Genomic DNA, 20,035 nt, shown 5'->3' with positions numbered 1-20,035 from the left:
CCCTCTCGCCAGAGTATAATATATTTTAAAAAAATTTATGGTTTCATTAATTTCACATTTAAATATTATACGTTACCGACATCTCATTATCACAGTTAGTATATATCGAAGATTCACAACTCTCATGCCTCACACACACTTCCACAAAGTCAACCACTTCCATACATTCCTTGCTTTAGCCATCACCACAAATACTCACTTGCACGCATTTCCCACTTCAAACACCGTTCAAAAATTTCTCTCACTCGCACGCATTTCCCGCTCCAGCCACCGTTCAAAAATTTCTCTCACTCGCACGCATTTATTTCCCGCTCCAGCCACCGTTCAAAAATTTCTCTCACTCGCACGCATTTCCCGCTCCAGCCACCGTTCAAAAATTTCTCTCGCTTGAACACATTTCCCGCTCCAGCCGCCGTCCAAAAATTTCTCTCACTTGCACGCATTTGCCGCTCCAGCCACCGTTCAAAAAAATTTCTCTCACTTGCACGCATTTGCCGCTCCAGCCACCGTTCAAAAAAATTTCTCTCACTTGCACACATTTCCTGCTCCAGCCACCATTCAAAAGTTCTCTTGCACACATTTCGCCTCCAATCACAGTCCAAAAATTCTCTCACTTGCACACATATCTCGCTTCAGCCACTGCCAACAAATTCTGTCACTTCCAAAATTTCTGCTCCAACCATGCCCATGAAGTTTCACACTTCTGCGCATTTCCCATTGTAATCAATTTGTACAAATTTTTCTCTTAAGTCCTATCTTCTTCACCCTATTTAATCATTTGCACGCATGGCCCAAATTTACCATTTTTGTCCCGTGATTGCTCATTTTCAAGACGCTTAGTTTATTTCACTTCTGATGTAGTCCAGTATCGCTTTTTATTTTTTTAAATTTTTCCTATTAATCAACTACATAGCATTTCTGCATAAATTATAGTTTCTAGGTCCCCAATTTTGTATCCCAAGATACGTTTCACTAAATTCACTCATTCGGCTCAATAAATTCACTCGGCATATAGCATATGTAGTTCAGCTTTTAAATGAATGAAGGTTAAGAATGGGTTGTGAAATACACCTGAGCTCGAATTTTTAGACATATTCGGGAAATGATATCCCTAATTTAAATATTAAATGGGCATTATAAATCCTATGTCGCACGACATGTAGATGTTCGACGGAATTCTTATCGCTTTCATGATCGCACTTGCATTTCATTATAAGTATATTTATTTCAAATAAGTTTTATTGCACACATAAAACAAATAACCTGTGACAAGATTCCCTACATATTCTTAGACGAGAATTTCCTAAGCTTAGCAGATGAATCTCTATATTTCTTATGTCATATGATTTTTCTGCTACTCGTCCCCACCCCCTTCGCACTTTACATTCGCAGAAATTTTTATTCACCTGATTTTCCAAACACCGATAATTTTTTTGCTAATTCACAATCTTTAAAAAAGGGGCTTCAAATCATTGGGTGCAATATTCTAAAACCCGTTAATGAATAATTAAAATGTTTTTGAAATTGGAAAATGAGGAAATTAAACTTATAAAATAAGTCTGTTTCTTTCTGAGTTGCCATGTGGTCAATTTAGCTTTTCTGAAATTTATTGTACCCACGTTAAACTTTCGTTAAAAATATGTACGATCTAAGGCTCTATCAACAGTTTCAGTTTCTGGAAAAGCAAATGAAAATTCAAAAAATGTTACGATTTGCCAAAGAACATCTATACTGATTTTTTTCAAAAATACCGAACACTCGTATTTGCATATTCTCAAGTGATCTGTGTCACGAAGCAGACTTATTAAATGATGCAAATTGTAGGCGTTTATTTGTTTAGTAATAAACTTCCATCGACATAATATTTCGAGTCTGATCATTAAATTTTCTTTTAAAAAAGTGTAAAGTAAGTGCGTCGCAGAATGAGTTAATTTTGTAATGTTTCTACAGTTGCGAAATGAAAGAATACTTTTAAGATAAACATTGTTTTATAGTTGTGATGCAATCTGCAAGATGGTTACAGAATGCAATTATGTTAACAGTGTTCCAAAGTCAGGACTTGCATACAGCTGAATAAGTTTCACATATGAAAAAATATTTTATGGTAAAAATGTTAGTATCTAACAAGTCTAAAAGAATAACGATATGTTTGTCTCATCCAATATATAAAATTAAAAATACATTACAGCCTTACCTCAGTTGTGATTTCAAAAATTTTCGTCTGGAATTCATCGAGCTTTAAATAGAAAACTAAGCAGATACGGGCATATTAAACAGGCTGGGTAGGTTATCTACAAATAATTTAAAAATATGGACGGCATTTGATTAGCAGAATTTCATTCCGGAAGGAAAGTTTAGGATATGAAATCTATATAGAGAATCTATAATATTTTACAAATTCGCAATTTCGTTCAAAACCCCAAAAAATCTGCCATTTAAAACTTTCCCAATTAATTCGCTAATTAATAGACAAAACACTGAAAGTCTATGATTTTGAATAACTAGTTTCGTTTCGGTGATAACGTGAGACTTAATTATTTTTAAGAATTTCGATAACTTAGAATTTGTAATTTTATAAATTAAATCATGTCAGACTAAAGTAAAATGGAGCGAGATTTTAAATAAATTTAGAACGACTTAATTTTTCTTAAATATATTTATCTTACGATTTCGGACTCCGATTAAAAGAAAAAACATTCTGAAGGGTTTATTTCAGGCGATAACATTTGAAAAAATCATAATTTGTACTTGGGGCCAAAACCATAACCGATAATAAATATCTTAATCAAAATCATTTTAAAATTTGGAACAATGAAAGGAAAATATATGAACTTCAAATCTCATGGAACACGCACCTGAATATTAAATTTTCAATTCTCCTATCCCGCAAGAACGATGCAGAGCCACCATATGAATTATTAAAATTTGTCAAAAATTTTTTTAAGCTCTCTGAAACATTGTGACTTACCAATCTAAATTTAGCTAGATAATTCACGACGAACTAAATCTTCATTTTATTTCACTTTTACAAAAACTTAGTCAATTTTTAATAATTTCTTAAATTGCTTTCATTCTTCTAATCATTTGGAATCTAATGGTTCTTTTTATCATGTAAAATTTTTTATCTGAATCTCATATTTACTATCCATTCTCCTCGCAAAGTTTTTTTTATATATATATATATATATATATATATATATATATATATATATATATATATATATATATATATATATATATATATATATATATATATATCCACTTTAAAATGAAGCAGCTGAATTTAAGACGCTTCTTTAGTTTTAATTTTTTACTTGCCATCCAGCGTTTGAAATTACTTCCAACTTGTAGGTCCGATTTGGCACTTGAAAATCAACCATGAAATGAAAGTTTTTAAAGCAATTTTATGTACTAATTATTTCAATGAAAAGATATGAAGTAAAATTATTGAAAAAAAAAATCCACTTCCTCATCAATTTTTTTTTTTTAAATAAATAATTGTTTAGACCCAAGTTCATCATTTTTCAAGCTCGTAATATGAAAGTACGAATGTCAATGGCACATATGGAGTATATGCAGAAAACCATCATTTGAACCATAGACTTAACTAAATGAAATTCGAGCATTACATCTTTGTTTGACTGCAAAAAATTAGATTCAAATTAGAGCATTCGAATTGTGTTAAAAATATTCTGATTTATTAAATCATACTGCGCTCCAGTGAAACGCTTAGAATGAAATATCGGATGAACAAGGATTAGTAAACTTACAGAATTAAATTATTAAATTTATTCAGATTAATTTTGGAATATCTGAAGAATTAATTGATTACAGAATATATGAGAATTGTTTTCATTGAACCTAACTTATAACTATAAAAGTATTCCCTTTTTCTCTGACATTCTTCTAATGACTCCGACTTCTTGTTATTGTTCGGAATAAATTTTGTATGTTCAACTAATGTTTTTAAATTCAGAAAATATTTAACATTCATTAGAATCGTATCGTGCCGTAATATGAATTACTACGGAAAGAATCTTCTTAACATGATATATATTTCGCCGACCAACGAAAATTCCAGTAAATTTGGTACTTTACTTGGTGAGACCCAATATGATGAAGGAAGCAACAGGAAATTTCTTTTTACCAGATTGTTTATAAATGGCACATCATAAATATCTACTTTACAATTTCAAGAAGTAATTTGCATGCATTATTGAGCTGTGTACCACCAACTTGAAAGAACATTGTTTTACAACGATGACATCAGCTTAGTTAGGAATGGCATATTTGACTTGAGTACTCGGACATCTGCTATAGATTCGCATTACATTTCTACTTTCATTGCGAAATAATTGAACCTAAAAGAAAAATAGGCATGAATATTAGACATAACAGATCAGTATAGGGATAAAACTAAAATTTTCAGATATAATTCGACAGTAATTGCTACAGTAGCATGACAACTAAATCAGTCTAGTACAAATGCCAGCTGTGGACATTTAGAGTAATGAACAAAATGAAATACTTCAACTTCATCATGGAGAAGACATATCGACATTTTATTTTTAAAAAATGCAATCTGCATGTGAATCTTCTATATCAAGTTTCTATTGCATTCGAACTTAACAATTTTAACTTCATTAGGATTCCATACTGTAAATGGAGCGTTATTTGAGCAAGAAGCTCATTGAAGCTCGGACTAAACATTCAATAAATGAAAGAAAAATGGGCGTTTTTTAAAATCTACTTTTCAGAAAAACTTACTGTATGAAAATAACTATTAAAAAGTAATTTTAAGAAATGAATTAATTTAAACTTTTGTCTTATCGCAATGAAGTTTTGTCGTTTTATCTTAAAGATGGCCAGTTAAAATTTGGATATTTTTTTATTTACACCCTCGTAAGTACCCAAGCCTTTTATATTTAAGCATATATTTTAATACCTACAATCAACTGCAACTTTGAAGTTGCATAATTGGAAGAACGATTTAAAATTTGCACGAGTTGATATCAGAAGGATAGGGGGGGGGGGGAGGGAAGAAATAAGGAACCGATGCTCACTTCATTGAACTTCAAGAAAATAAAGTTTCAGAGCTCTTTTCGTATCTGATATTAAATGCGGAATTTTTATAAATATTTAAATGCAACGGTTACGAATACATCCAAAAATTTTGATAAAAACAAATTTATGTTTCAATGAATTCATTATGACATCTAATTTCCTGAAATAATTTGAATGCAATATTGCCTCATCCAAGAAAAATCAAATCTTATCTTTTGAGTAAATCCAATGTTCATAATTGATTTAATAAAGTTTGAGAATACAATTATAGAAATACCGTAATAAATTCATTGGCGTTTATTTCGAACAAAAATAATTACAACAAACTGACTTTCGTTTTCTCTCTGTTCTAAGAATAACAAGGTTGTGATGAATACTAGTGGGTTGAACTGTGCAGAAATTTCTTCTACTTCCATTTACAGATATAATTTTAATTTCGCGTTATAAAGATGTAAATCACAATTAAAGCTGGCAAACTAAATTGAAAATTTATTAGATGAATGCGAGTTAGGAGCATCTGATATCACGTGATTGTTATGCTATGCTCCAACTCGTCAAAATCAGGATATACAACTCATCACTGCAGACGAATTCATTGCAAGTTCCAGAAACGATTAGCAATAACTGCTCTCTCTAGACAAATGAACATACAATAAAAAGAAAAGAGATAAAGCATTTATTAGCATGCCTCACTATAGACAGTACACCGAATCTGTTGTTAATTCCTAAACGACAAGATCTCGTCTGTACCAATGAATGTTTAAAATGTCCGTTATTCGATCTGCTTAATTGCATCAGACACAACGATTTTGTAATCTTTTTTTCACTAGAAAAATTTAAAATTTTATTGAAGAACTGTTTTTACTGAAGAGCGCATAACAATAAATTTGAATCGACCATTAATTAAAAATTAAGTTATTAGTGCACTAAGAAGCAGAAGTATTAATCAATAATTCGATAGGCAAAGTAAAAATTGTAAAGATGTTTGTAAATCCTTTTACAATCACTAGAAATTCATAAAATATATCTGTATGATATTAAATGAAATTTAATTTTCTTATTGTATTGCTGTTTGAGATTTTTAATCTCCAGATTTGTTATAATTTCTAAGCTTTAGTATAATAATAAAACCATGCTTTTTACGAACTTTATTATTTCCAGCAATTCATTATTATGGAATCTTGTAATCCAATTTTTCCATTACTAGCATACATCTCGTATGCATGGAATCAAATTGAAAGATTATTAGTACATTAAGAAAGAAGGATTGATGAACTAGAAGCGAAGATCTAGTGCATCAAGGATTGCATGAAAAATCAATTTCAAAATCTTTTGTTTCAATTTCTTTTGTTTACAAATAAAGCAAGAATTTTACTTTGAGAAGTTAAAAATCGCCCGCAGTTGTAAAATGGGGATATATTTGCACATATATTAATTTTCTATAGTATAATACACGAAAAACATTTATAAGAAATATACCACCGTAAATAATATTCAAGCATCTAATCAGTATCATATACGACTATATTTATTAGTTAAATGTTTATGAAATGTAGAAATTAAAATTATGCAAAATCAAATTGAACCTTGAGAAGCTGCTTTATGATGGAAACTACACCCCACCTCAAACTGATACCCAATTCTTTCGGAATGTGTTAGGCCATACGCATAATATACGCAGACATAATTATTAAGCGTTGACTAGATTGTGCAATGAGCATGCCACTTAAGCAGTTGTTTTTTCAGCCTTATTCTGAAAATTACAAATTTTGGATTAAATAAAAGTACACTTTAAATTAATGCGGCCAAAATCAAAAGTAAACAAGTATCTAAAACCTATTCATTAGGTTTTTGCATGGATTGAGATAAAGCCAACACTATGTTAAGAAACCGTCCAGCATTATACAATAGTCTGGAGATTTTACTCGATGAGCTTCCATTGCCAAGAGTCGACATTCACGTTGGAAGATGTTCATGTGGCTATCGAATTTGTATACGCGAATCAAATGAAGTTTCGAACATTCGAAGCAAGCCATTCTTTTGCGTGGACTTACAGCCAAATGGCAGGAAACATTTTGCAGTCTTTAATTAGAGAAAGTAAACATTACGTCCCATTTTTTTTGGCATCAACTAATTCAAGCAAGACAATATCACCAATACAGCAGCAATAACTGCAAAGTCGTTCCACAAACAGCTAGCCCACTTAAACCGTCAAACATTGGATCAAGCTTAATTGGATTGTAACCGAGACATCTTTCTCTACAACTGGCGAATCCTTTGACTTAAAGGTTTGGAACAAATATTTGAATCAAAGTTCGATGCATCATCTATGACCAGCTTAACGATAAATAATCCAAATTGCAATGTGTCGTCTGATGAAGGGGTTAAAAGGCGGTTACGAACTTTTACGCATTACGTAGTTTAATAGCTTATCGCAAAAACAAGCCATTTTGGATGTATTAAGAGTTATGTCAGATACTAATAAAAAATAATGAACTGGTTGCATCAGTTTAACATCTAAAATGCATAATGTCAACTTAACCCCTTAATTGTAATGTTCGTGAATGCGAACTACTGTTTCTCAAACTTGTTAGCCGTAGTCTTTCAAAGATGCTATTATTCGATATAGTAATTTCATATAATCCGTATGCATCTCGAGCATTCTATTCTTAATTGAATCGGCATGTAGCATATATCTAAAACGAGATTGTCATCTAATTAGATAAAAAGAAAGCGAAAGAGTTCAAATATTAATGAGGATTCAAAGATTGACATATCAGCGGTTAGATGCATAAACCATGTTTTCCTTTTCTATTTTTATATGTTTTTATGCTCTCATCCATTTTATAACTCGTTGGCAGCCGAGATACCATTCGACTCAAACCTGTGACTCATCCAATTAGATGCCTTCTATATGTAAGAGAAGAGGTCATTAAATTAGGAAGTCTGGATAATAGGTGTTAACAAACCTGAAGAAAAAAAGCAAAATTTTGGCTAATGAGATGGATTTGATATGTTTGATTAATATCCCGTTTGTTAAGCTACGTTATCAGATTTGAGACGTTATCAGATGACGAGTAAGGCACATGAGACAACACCTTGTTCTCCAAATTTCAACAGCATTAAGCTGTTGACGCATAACAGAAAATTATACAAAAAATTAAAATTGTCATTTTTATTTTAAATTATGAAAGAGTATTTAAAAAATAGTCTTATGCTAGCATATTTTGGTAATAAAATAAGTTTATCACATTTTATACTAATATTTAATAATGCGTTTTAGAATTTTGTTTGTTGAATAAGGTACTAAAACGTTTTACTGTACTAAGAAAGAAATCTCAATAGTAAATCAATTCCTCAAGAACAACTAAACTTTTATTTAGAAATTATTCACGTAATGATGTTGATAAAGTATTTATAAAAATTCAGCATTTGCATAATTAATCTTATACAGAATTGCTGTATAATTTCTTTTAATTTAAATCTATAATAAATTATTGCGAAGCTAGGATATGAAATGCATACTGTAAGAGATGATCGATTTTCCGACAGAAAGTTAAATGAATTGTCCCTGGATTCCAAAATATCTATAAAATATGTCGTTTAAAATTTATCATTCAATTTCATTTGTTACAGATAGATTTCGATTAACTGAAAACCAGGTCGCACAAATTTTGCCCTATCCATCAATAAGAGTTTTTTTTTTTAAAATAATTTTCTGCAAGGTATATTAAAACAAAATTCTCTGATAATCTCCATCTTTTCTCAATTTACCAGAATAAAAGTCTTTAAAAAACGTTTGAAATTAATTTCCAATCTCTTACTAAAGGAAATCGTCATTTATTTAATTACTATCGTATCTGGGAAACTATATAGATAATTAAAAGATAGTTATATATCCAAGAGGTTTCAAGTTTAAAATGTTGCGAAAATACTTTTCTGAATAGAAAGAATTTTACTGTACACATTTTAAAGGAAGAAAATCGCAGCCATCTTCAATATATGGAAATATATTCATCAGTAAAGGATATATCAAAAGTTACATAAATGTGAACAGACAAAATGACTTACCTCGCCATTGTACGAAGATATAAAGAACAGTTGTTGTTTCAAACAGTGAAGATATATATTTCGATATGGCAGGCAACATATGAAATAATTATAACACTGAAGAAGGCCAAAAGTATTGACTGGTTCCTTTGAAGAACCAATACACTTAAGGCATAATCAGTCATATAAAGATCTACGACATTTTTAAAAGGCATCGCTGTTTCAAATTACTGAACGACGACTAGCACTTTTTGAAGACGATTTCGCTAAGGGGCGATAATACGCAGAAAGGTGAATGGTTACTACGCCTCCTAATTCCTCAAATAATCCTAGTTCAATCTATTGCTAAATGTAAACATCTCCTTCTTTCAACTTTCTTCTCGCTTCTTTTTTTTTTTAATGAAATAAATGCTTCCTATTCAATACGTAAAGGCGGGGGGGGGGGAGTAAATGAAAACCGACTATTGACGTGTAAAGAACAATTTAACTAATGCATCGTGTTCGTCTTGACGCAATAGAGCCAAATATGGCTTGTCAGGCATAAAAGGTGGAAAAAAATTTCATGGTTTTTCTTCTTTCAAAGATTTGTAAAAGATAGTTGATCATTCGTCAAGGAAGATTCAAATAACCAATAGGATTATTATAACCAATGGGAAGTGAGTTTAGAAAAGATAAAGCATGTAAAAAGGTACTAAAATATCTGATATGAACTGGTGCTTTGATCATATCTTCCAAAGATTATTGCAAGATAGCAAGTCATTTAAAACGCATCTAGATTTTACAAAATCTATATAATAGTTCTTGGATATGAATCCTAAAGAAGCATATGCCAGTATACTTAGCGAATGCATATAATTGAATTAATCAATAAATTTCTTTTAAATATGTGTGCAAAAGTAGTCTCTCAAAAAGCATGAGGAAGAGCAATTCATTTTGAAGTGTAGAGATTCGAATCGAGAAAAAATCGCATGTGTCAAATAAACTGAAAGAACACGGATGATTTAATTGTGGTGGTAACTTCATAAGCCAGCTAACAACCTCCGAAAAGGAGCGTACAATTTTGTCTAGTGGCTTTGTTACTCGGTTATGAACCCTAACGTTGCTAGTTCGAACCTCAACTTGCACAAGTCTCTGAATTTTATTTATTATGAATATAACATTGGTGGGCATTTCAGTAATGGGAATGAGAAGCTTCGGGCATTATAATTGGTTCTCGCCCCTTTGATGGTCATAGTAATGGTATGGGGCCAAGTTATATGGTAGAGCGTATAATCTAAAGGAGGAATTGTAGCGTGGCTGGCCATTGATATTTGGACTATCGTAGTTCATGTTTTCCCGCTTCACTGCTTATAAGGCTCCAGTCATTTTCGGGTTGAGCAAGTTTAACTTCAGTTTGCTTATTATATATATATAAACAAATAAAATCTTAAAATCAATTCCAAAACTAAAATTATATTATATATGCGTGGTGAAAGCTTATAAGCCAGTTAACAGCTACGCTACACGAGCAATTGTTTTTGTATTGTGGTCATGTTAGTGGGCTGCGAACCACAAGGTCCCAGATTCTATCCTCGCTCATCACAATTCGCCATATTGGTGACCTAGGACGATGAACCTTCAACCTTCGTACAGCTGTTGTGGCGCCATCTATCCACAGCAACCCGAAGTCGTCAGATTCACTTGACGCAGCAAAACAAAGTTGTCAGACTCGCTTGACGCAACAGCAATCACTCACCCACACACGCTCGCCGCTACTCAAATGCTCAAATGGGTACAGGCGCATTAGAATCAACAGCTAAATAATTACCACTCAAAAGCCATATCGTTCGTCTCATCTCCGACTCACTGGAGGGAGAGTCTGTGGTGAAAGCTTATAAGCCAGTTAGAAGCTACGCTATACGAGCAGTTGCTTTTGTATTGTGGTCATGTTACTCGGCTGCGAACCACAAGATCCCAAGTTCTATCCTCTCTCATTCCAATTCGCCACACATGTTATAAATAACAATATGTAGTTATTTACAACTGAATTTTAAATGATATTTTGGTCAGCGTATAACCAGCGTACTGCCCTTTCGATACTATACCATTATGATAATTATACTAAACAAGATCGAACACCAACACATACATTTAAAATGATTTGAGACTGTCTCTTTATTATTGTTATTATTATTGCCTTTGGTCTTCAAATTGCTTGATTCTCCTTTCTCCCTCCATAAACGCTTTAGTTGTTTGAAGAAGACTTTTTCTTTCAATTTAAAAGACTGGTTTGCTTGTTCATCTGCTTTATGACAGGAAGAGACAATTATTTCAAAGAAAAAGAAAATAAAGAGTGAAAAGCCAAGACATATTCTCTCAAGCAAGATATCATCTTCTTTGTCGAGGACTTGTGATACAAATTTGAAAGTTCATTGTATCACAGATGAGATCATGTTTCCAGTTACTTTAAATCTTTTAAAATATGAAGAATGGTTGTTATTGATTTAAGTCATACATTTTGTGTGTAACTGAGCACTGAGTCTTCTTCTTCTTTTTTTTTTTTTGTGATGACACACTTATGCGTATAACATTTAAAACTGAAATATGGCAACACTCGCTGTTATTCATAAATAAAGTAAATAAACAAACACAAATGTGAGCTGAAGGAAGTTCAGATTTAGACAGATTTCCTCCTGGAATATAAACAGAAAAATTGAAAGTGAAAAGTAATTGCAAAGCTTTTTTTAAAAATTTATATAAGATTTTTTAAAAATGTATTTCTTTCTTTGTAGTATTATTTAAGTGTTGCGTATAAAAAAAGGAGCTTCTTGAACATTATGAAACGATTCTTAAATGTAAACAGCTGTTAAGTAATGCTGTGTCAGCCCGGTTGTTTATTGCGTAAGCCAATTTTCTCGACTGATTTTAATTCCGGTCATTTAGTTTTTCTTTTTACTTTTGGGAAAGTGATCTCTTAATCTTAAGGCGCGAAATAGAGGATTATCAATTTTATATGCAAATGCCTTCATTCCAAATTATTTTATTGACTCGCAAGAATTTTTAAAACTTATTTATGCTATAGATATTTTAAACTTTCTTTTTAAGTAGGCAATTTTCGTTATTTTTCCAATTTTTAAAATTTAATTTTTTAATGAAGTTAGATGAATTTGTTTGCTGTTAAATATTTTTAACTGCATTCTTAAGCTAGAGTAAGCAGTTTATTTTGCTGATGTTGAATGCTATTTATTTGTTTAATTTCTGATAAATCTATTTTTTTTAATGTTTAGTATTTTTTAACACTTTATTTTTTTCCTTTGCTATACTTTATTTTATTTACTTTTACATATTCTTCTTTTTTAAATATTAATAATATTCGATATTACTAAAAATGTGAGAAAATTACCTGCTTACTTTACAATTTTTTTTTGCAATATTCTACAGTTTTTTTCCCTTCCGCTAATAATTTCATATACTAAAAAAAAAAAATTCTTTTCAGTTTTTCCATAATGAATGCATTTTATCACTTTATTGTTTACTTTAAATCATTAAAATTGTACAACATTATAGGCCTTTGTAAACTAAAATGGTATTCTCTTTTTCAGAAAAGTTCGTAATGCTAATTTTTTTTATGTTAAAAAATATTGAGTAATTTTTTTAAAAATATAGTAATAGTAATTCAGCTAAAAAGAATTATATTTATCTGCATTATTATTTTTTTTATTGGAAAATGATAATTTTGTTTAGTATTACTTAAGGTTCTTACTTAATAGCTTTTTTAGGAAATATTTTTAATTAATAAAAGGTTCTCTTAAAAGAGGTAGTAAAGTTATATATATAAAAATATTGATATTTATTTAGAGCCTTTTATTATAATGATATGTATCCTTCTGGAATATATGAATGTTTTTTTCTGGATGATATTTCTAGGAAACTTAAGTTAATCTGCATATAACTACTTTCCTTGTTTACTTTGTGTTTTTTCTTTTATTTATTATTACATTTAGAAAGTCAAGCATAAATTTAAAAATTAAAATATCTTAATGAAGAATTTATATTTATACTGTCTCAGCTTTTGTTTTCTTATGTTTTTAATAATTTTTTTCCCAGCCTTTTTATGCTTCAACAACAAATAGACAGTACCATGAGCAATCCTGAAATTTTAACCCGAGCATTATGGCGTGCAGCAGATGCTGTTTGCTTTGATGTTGACTCTACTGTCTGCATGGATGAAGCCATTGATGAATTGGCAAAGTTTGCCAAAAAAGAGAAGGAAGTCATAGACTTGTTAGTATACTTATTTGACATTAAAATTTTTTCAAAAATAATATTTTACATAAAATGTAATTACTATTGTAATTTGCCTACAGAATGTGATAATTTCTTTGTGATTCTAAAAGTTGTTAATGAATGGAAATCAATATGGTTTTAGTATGTGTTTTAACTGCAATTTTAAATCACATGATCTCTTATAAATGTAGTAAATTTAGAAATAAATGTTTTCTTACATTTCTGAATTTGGTGTTTCCTATGCAACCGTATTATTTTCAATTGAATAGAAACAGAAATAAATATAATATAAGAATGCAGATAATTTTTTGTTTTTATTTTATGTATAAACAGAAAAAAATATAGTATAGAAAAAAAACACAATTTAAATATAGGTCTTAGTATTTAAAAAATCTTCTTCAAATGTATTTTGCATCATGATGTCATTTCATCATGCAGAAATCCTTTAATTTGGTGTTATTAACGAAGTTTTTCTATGTAGAAATTGTGTAAAAGATATAGTAACTTTTAAAAGCTTTGTTATTTCTTCTAGATATGTGTTTATAATTTTAGTATTATATTCTGCTTTGTTCTTATATTGTTGTTGCAAATGCTTTTTCTAAGTAGCTTTCATTAAAAATAATACTTGTAATGCAGATTTCTGTAGATATGTCTTAACTGTAATTATTAATACTCTTTTACATATTAAAATTCAATTTTATGAACTCTGTTTAAGTAGTTTCTTACAATCTGTTTGTAAACATTTTTTTCTTCTTCATAGAACATTAAGAGCTATGCGCGGAGGCATGACTTTTAGAGAGGCTCTGGCTAAACGTCTGGAAATGATTCAGCCTACAACAGACATGCTGAATAACTACCTTCGCTCCCATCCACCCCACCTTACCCCTGGTATTGAGTGAGTCTTTCTGGTTTTGCTAATTTTTTTTTAATGAAATGGTCTTGCAGTTTATGGTTATCATAATTTAATGATACTAATATTTTAATTGCATTATTTCTTTTATAAAAATATGAATTTCTTTGAATTTGTTTTCTTTGCAGTGCTTGATTTTATTATTTTTATAAATAACTGATACATTTGATAGAATGTTTAATCTCCTTTAAAATATAATTAGGATTTATTATGTTGTTTTTAATTTATGTTAACAATGTTTATTAGTTTTCAATATTTGTAATACATTGTTTCTGTATTATAATTAGTCATGCTCATTTTTATTTCATCATACTAATAGCTTAATTTAAACACAGTATCAGATAATAATCAAACTATGTCTTCATATTGATTTTGTTTCTGCATTACATTTTTTTATTGCTTTTGTTGGCCGGAGCAACATTTTCCATTGAAGATTGTCTCTGAATACCAATTATAAACTTTGCTTTCTTGATCTTCTTATTTTTCTCAGTCCTTTCTATCTCCAAACCTTGGTTTGAATTTACTTTGTGATGTATGTGAAAAATTAGAATAAATGATTACAGTGTACATTGCATCTCAGTGTACATTGCATCTAAACAGTAAGAGATATTAAAATAATAAATTTCTATGTACATTTTTTGAATTTTCTCTTGCATTTTGATATTAATGTGCTATGTTAATTTACAGTTTTGGAATCATTGATTATTTCTATTTGTGCAGGAGTTATTGAAATTGAATATTTTTATGAATGACTTTGAGAATTATAAATTATATTGAAATCTTGTATATTCTGCAGTATTGTAAAAGGATGTTTAAGTTATCAAACATTACATTTTATTTGAGGATTTTATGTACTCTACTGTACTTTATACCAGTAGCATTATTTTTTTATGATATGCTTATAAAAAGATTTTAATGTTTGATTTATTTTTAAAAAATTTTTTTCAAACTAAGAATTTAATAACTTATTGCTTTTTCTTTCAGAGAACTGATTTCTGAATTACATGACAGAGGAATTGCTGTGTATTTGGTTTCTGGAGGTTTTCATGCCATCATTGATCCAGTTGCACAACATTTAGACATCCCTTTGAAAAATGTGTTTGCTAACAGCATCAAGTTTTACTTTAATGGTATACTGGATTTTTAAAAAAATACATTTTGAATGCAAAATATAATGTGTACATAAAAATAGTTTCTTTTAATAAGTAAAATTTTCATCATTTGAACAGAAGTAATGTTTAATTCAATTCAAAAGTAATAATTCCAGATTAGAGATAAAGAATTAGAAGCTTTGATTAGAGAGATTGAAAATTAAGGGAAGATCATTTATACAATGTGTTCTTGTAGCTACATTATTTTCAACTGCACATAATTAAAAGTTAGTAATTCCTTTAACTATTTTTATTATTTAATATATATTTCTTTATAATATCAGTGAATATAGTAACATCATCATGAGACAGTGGATACTTGGGATCTGTCATGGTAATCAATAAAAAAAGTGAATTAATATTTAAAACAATTTTTTTAAAGCATGTTTTCTGTTCTTAATTAACTATTCTTTACAATCTCAGTGAATTCACATTTTTTATTTTTTTTTTATTTTCAAGTCTTATATAGAATTCTTGTCATGTCTTCTGTATGTATTGGAAATCATAACTCATGGTTAGTTTGATACTATATTTGCTGTTTCGAATCCAGTCTGTGTAAAAAGTAATGAAATATGTGTTTTTTTTATTGTTGTTGTTAAACAAAATGATTAGATATAAGGTTTTTAGAAACAATATTGTTGTGAAAAGTCATTTCTGTTGTGTTACCCAGAATATCTTTTCAAGGCAACTAATGTAGTAAGTGTAATAAATAAGTCTAGTAATGTTATAAGATATATTTATTTTTATGTGAGAAATGTATCTTATAACATTGTTATTAAGTTTGTTAAAATGGTAAATATTCATAATAATTCATAATTTTTTAAGATTTTTTTTTTATTTAGTTTGCCCAAAGATATAACGAAAAATATTTAATTTTCCTGTTTCTCTTTAATTAATTATGATGTTACTTTAGTAAACAATATAAATGATCACATTTTCAGAAGAGACCATAATTAAATTGTTTCACAAATATTTGACTGAAATGCGTAATCTAATTTCATGAAGCCTTAATTGATCTGCAATTATTAAACTGTAGTACTAATGCATGCTACCCACAAAAAATTATATGTGGTATTTTATCATTTTATCTCCACATTTGTACAATTTGTTATTTTAATCAAATAAATATTTTTCAAGGAATAAAAGTTTAGGTAATAAATAATACTTGGGTATTGATTTAAAAAATTATTGTAAAAGTGAGGATTAAAAAATAATTTTAATTTGTTGCTTCAGATTGAACTAAAATGATTTTACATTAGTGATAGGCAATATCAAAAACAGGAAAGATTTTGTTACTGTATTTTATATCTTACATTATGTTTTAGATTTGATTATATGCTTCTTTACCTTTTATATAATAACTTAGAAGTAAAAGTATATTCACCTGTCAACTGTTACACAAAAGTTTTACAGTTAAATATTTGCCATGATTATTACCACAGTGAAAAGATACAGTAAGCTGTATCACACAATTCTGAATAAAATGCTGAATATAATGTTGTTCTAAATAAAATGCCAGCAAAAGGAAATCCCATCAGCATGTAAAATTTGTTGTAGTTGGCAACTGACCAACATTTTTTAGAAGGATTGATTGGAACATAATCCAAGAATAAATTATCTGCATTTGATATATGCCTGTTTAAATAGTTAATAAACCAGTATTAAAAATCTCTTCAGTCTTTAAAATGTATTGTAGCTAACTACTAGCCAATTTACTTAAGAAAGATTGATTCAAACATAATTGAAAAAAGAACTGTTTGCATTTAGGATATGCATATTTAAATTATTATGCATATGTATTCTTTTGCATTGAGTAATTTTTGCCTATTGTTTGTGCACAATAATATATTTCTTTTTCTTTATTTGAATTCAAATTTCAGATTTTATTTTTAGAATTAAGTATTTTTAAGGGACTAAATAGGATAGTATAAGAAGTATTCTATTTTAATATTATTAATGTTGCCATGCTTGATATAGAAATCATATTTTGTCATTGGTTTTATTCGCAGGAGAATATGCTGGCTTTGATGAAAATGAACCTACCTCTCATCAAGAAGGCAAAGCAGAAGTCTGTGCATATCTGAAACATCGATTTGGCTATCGAACTCTTATTATGATTGGAGATGGGGCTACTGATTTGGCTGCTTCCCCACCTGCTGTGAGTTATAATATATTTGATGTAAAAAAAATTAATTTGTTTAATGTAAAATTGGGGACAAAAAAATTATATCAAGATACTTTTTAAAATGGATTTTAGAGAACAAACAGTGTCCACTCTTTCAAATGTTTGGAAAATGAGATTTACAGTTGCTGTCAATCAATTTAGTTTTATTAATCCTACCTTTTTTTAATTAGCAATAAATTTATCATCAGAAATTGGATAATTCAGTAGTAAAAGAAAATAGAACATTATGAAGAGCGATTAAAGTAGCCATTAAATTAAATCTCTATGTTTAGGGAAAGATATATGAGAGCGCAGTGTCCAGATTGATCAGTTATACCTGTCTACTTGTCATGTATGAGAAAACAAAATAAAGATTATTGGTAGAGTTGTTATGCTGCCTATGAGACTAGATGCCAGTTAAGTGCATATGTGTCAATTCAGAAAGGAAATCCAATTTTTATTTCAAATCTTTATTAGTTTTGAATAATTAATCCTTGAAATACTAAGATGATGCAAAGTTGACCTTGTGTAGGTTTTTTCCCTAATTTTTTTTTCTAATAATAAGTTTATAATAGAGTTACCTCTTCATTTAATATTGTGATTGTAGCAAATTTTTCTCATTTTTTTTAATGGAATAGTTTTTTTTTTTTTTTTTTTTTTTTTTTTTTTGTATTCTAGAGTAACAAATAATTTTATTCAATTGTAAAAGTGCAAGAAAAAGAAATTTATTTATAAAAGTAATACTTTCAATGCTATTTTCTGTATTGATTACCAGAGTGATGAGAGGAGAGTCGATAATAGTTAAATTACTATTTTTATTTTTATAAAACATTTATTTTTTATATTTGCTTTAATACTACTGTATTATTCACAATATTGTAGAAATTGTTTTGCTTTTTATAAAAGGTCTTGATTGCCTATGATTATTCAATATTTTATCTTTTGATCACTTTCCTAACTTAAAATTTGTGGAAACATTATGATACTATTTTAAATATTTATATAATATTTAGAATTTCATTTAAAATAAATGCTCCTTGTTAAAGTGTTTAAAAGTTTCTTATGTGTTTTATTTTTCATACTTAGATTAATTATTTGAATTTATTATTTTGAAACTGCAGTGTATTGCATTAAAATATTTTGCTAATTACAAGTTTTAATTTGAAAATAAATTATTTATATAGTTTGCTCTTACATTAAATAAATAATTTTTCTGATTAAAAAATAAAACAATTTTTAATTGCTTAAATTACTGATACTGAAATCAGTTAGATGGGTCTTGAAACAGAAGGGAAAACATGGTAAAAAGAGAAAATTTTTCTTTTTTTATACCATTGATACTGAGTACTAAGCATATAAGTTTGTCCATCAAGATGTTTCTGAAATTCTATATAAATTTTAATCCATTTGAAGTATTAATTGAAAGTTATTATTCTGAAAGTAATTTTTTGTAGATTTCTTTTTTTTAGTTTTGAAATTTTGTTGGATTGAATGATATCTTATTTACATTTTTAATAATAAGATAAATTTATTTTTTTACAAAAACCTTAAAATAATAATTATATTTTTAGGATGCTTTCATTGGCTTTGGGGGCAATCAGGTTCGTGAGAAAGTAAAGCAGGAAGCCAAATGGTTTGTCACAAGTTTCCAGGAACTTTTAGCAGAACTTCGAAGAAATTAATCAATCAAAAATAGTGGCAATAAAAGAAACTCAGGCAGCTTTTCAGATCTTAGTAAGCCATATGTAAATAATGTAAAAAAAAGTTTTAAAACAATAATAAAAAAAATGGCATTTAATATATTGTTTAGAAATGATTTTCCTGTTAGTTCTGTTTTGAGTGTTATATTACCAGTGATTTTGACATCTTGCATTTTATTGCTAATGAATCTCATGGTTTTGCAATATTTTTGTAAATGTTTATTATTTTGAATTTTTTTTTAAATATCAAGCATTTTAAAATGTTAACTTTTCCTAATTATCAGCCATTTATATCTGTTTTATTATTTATGAAAAAAATAATAAAGAGCTTCATATACTAGAGAAATTAAATTACCCCCTGCCTCAGAAAATTTGTTTTTAGAAAGTATTATAATTACTGTCTACTTGTTAGACTAATCACAACTACAAGAAATAAGAATATAATTTCTGAGAGGATTTCTCTGTAACTGCATTGTATTTTCCAATTTAAATACTTTTTACATTGTTAAAATGATTTTTTTTTACTAGAAGTTTTATTTTTAGCATTTTTTAAAATAATATGGTTAATTTTTTCGAAAATGCTTTGTTTTAATATACTAAAAGTTCACCTTTTTGATTGATTGAAGCATTATTAAAATGTTTGATATCACTGTTTCTGTGTAAAACTGAGCTTATGACTTGAGCACAATATTTTAGTATCTCTTAGTAGCTACAAATTATGCAAATTCTT

The 20,035-nt window shown here is 28.7% G+C and overlaps 1 protein-coding gene across 5 annotated transcripts in view; it reads left to right on the top strand.

Annotated features, from left to right (window-relative positions):
• The window catches only part of LOC129984122 (phosphoserine phosphatase-like), a 37,674-nt gene extending 18,297 nt beyond the window's left edge, over positions 1-19,377 (top strand). The window contains exons 1-6 of one of the 5 annotated variants that reach the window (XM_056093906.1): positions 11,711-11,819; positions 13,201-13,377; positions 14,141-14,275; positions 15,275-15,420; positions 17,451-17,599; positions 19,177-19,377. In XM_056093906.1, the coding sequence (XP_055949881.1) occupies positions 13,208-13,377; positions 14,141-14,275; positions 15,275-15,420; positions 17,451-17,599; positions 19,177-19,287 (711 nt within the window). In that variant the 5' untranslated portion in view covers positions 11,711-11,819; positions 13,201-13,207 and the 3' untranslated portion in view covers positions 19,288-19,377. Of the gene's footprint in view, positions 1-11,710; positions 11,820-12,074; positions 12,198-13,200; positions 13,378-14,140; positions 14,276-15,274; positions 15,421-17,450; positions 17,600-19,176 lie in introns of those variants that run through there. The other 4 variants (XM_056093909.1, XM_056093908.1, XM_056093905.1 and 1 more) reach the window with 4 other exon arrangements.
• The last annotated feature ends 658 nt before the right edge of the window (positions 19,378-20,035 follow it).

Source organism: Argiope bruennichi, chromosome 9 (assembly GCF_947563725.1).
Source record: "Argiope bruennichi chromosome 9, qqArgBrue1.1, whole genome shotgun sequence".
NCBI classification, from domain to species: domain Eukaryota; kingdom Metazoa; phylum Arthropoda; class Arachnida; order Araneae; family Araneidae; genus Argiope; species Argiope bruennichi.
This window is presented reverse-complemented; position numbering and strand designations above follow the sequence as displayed.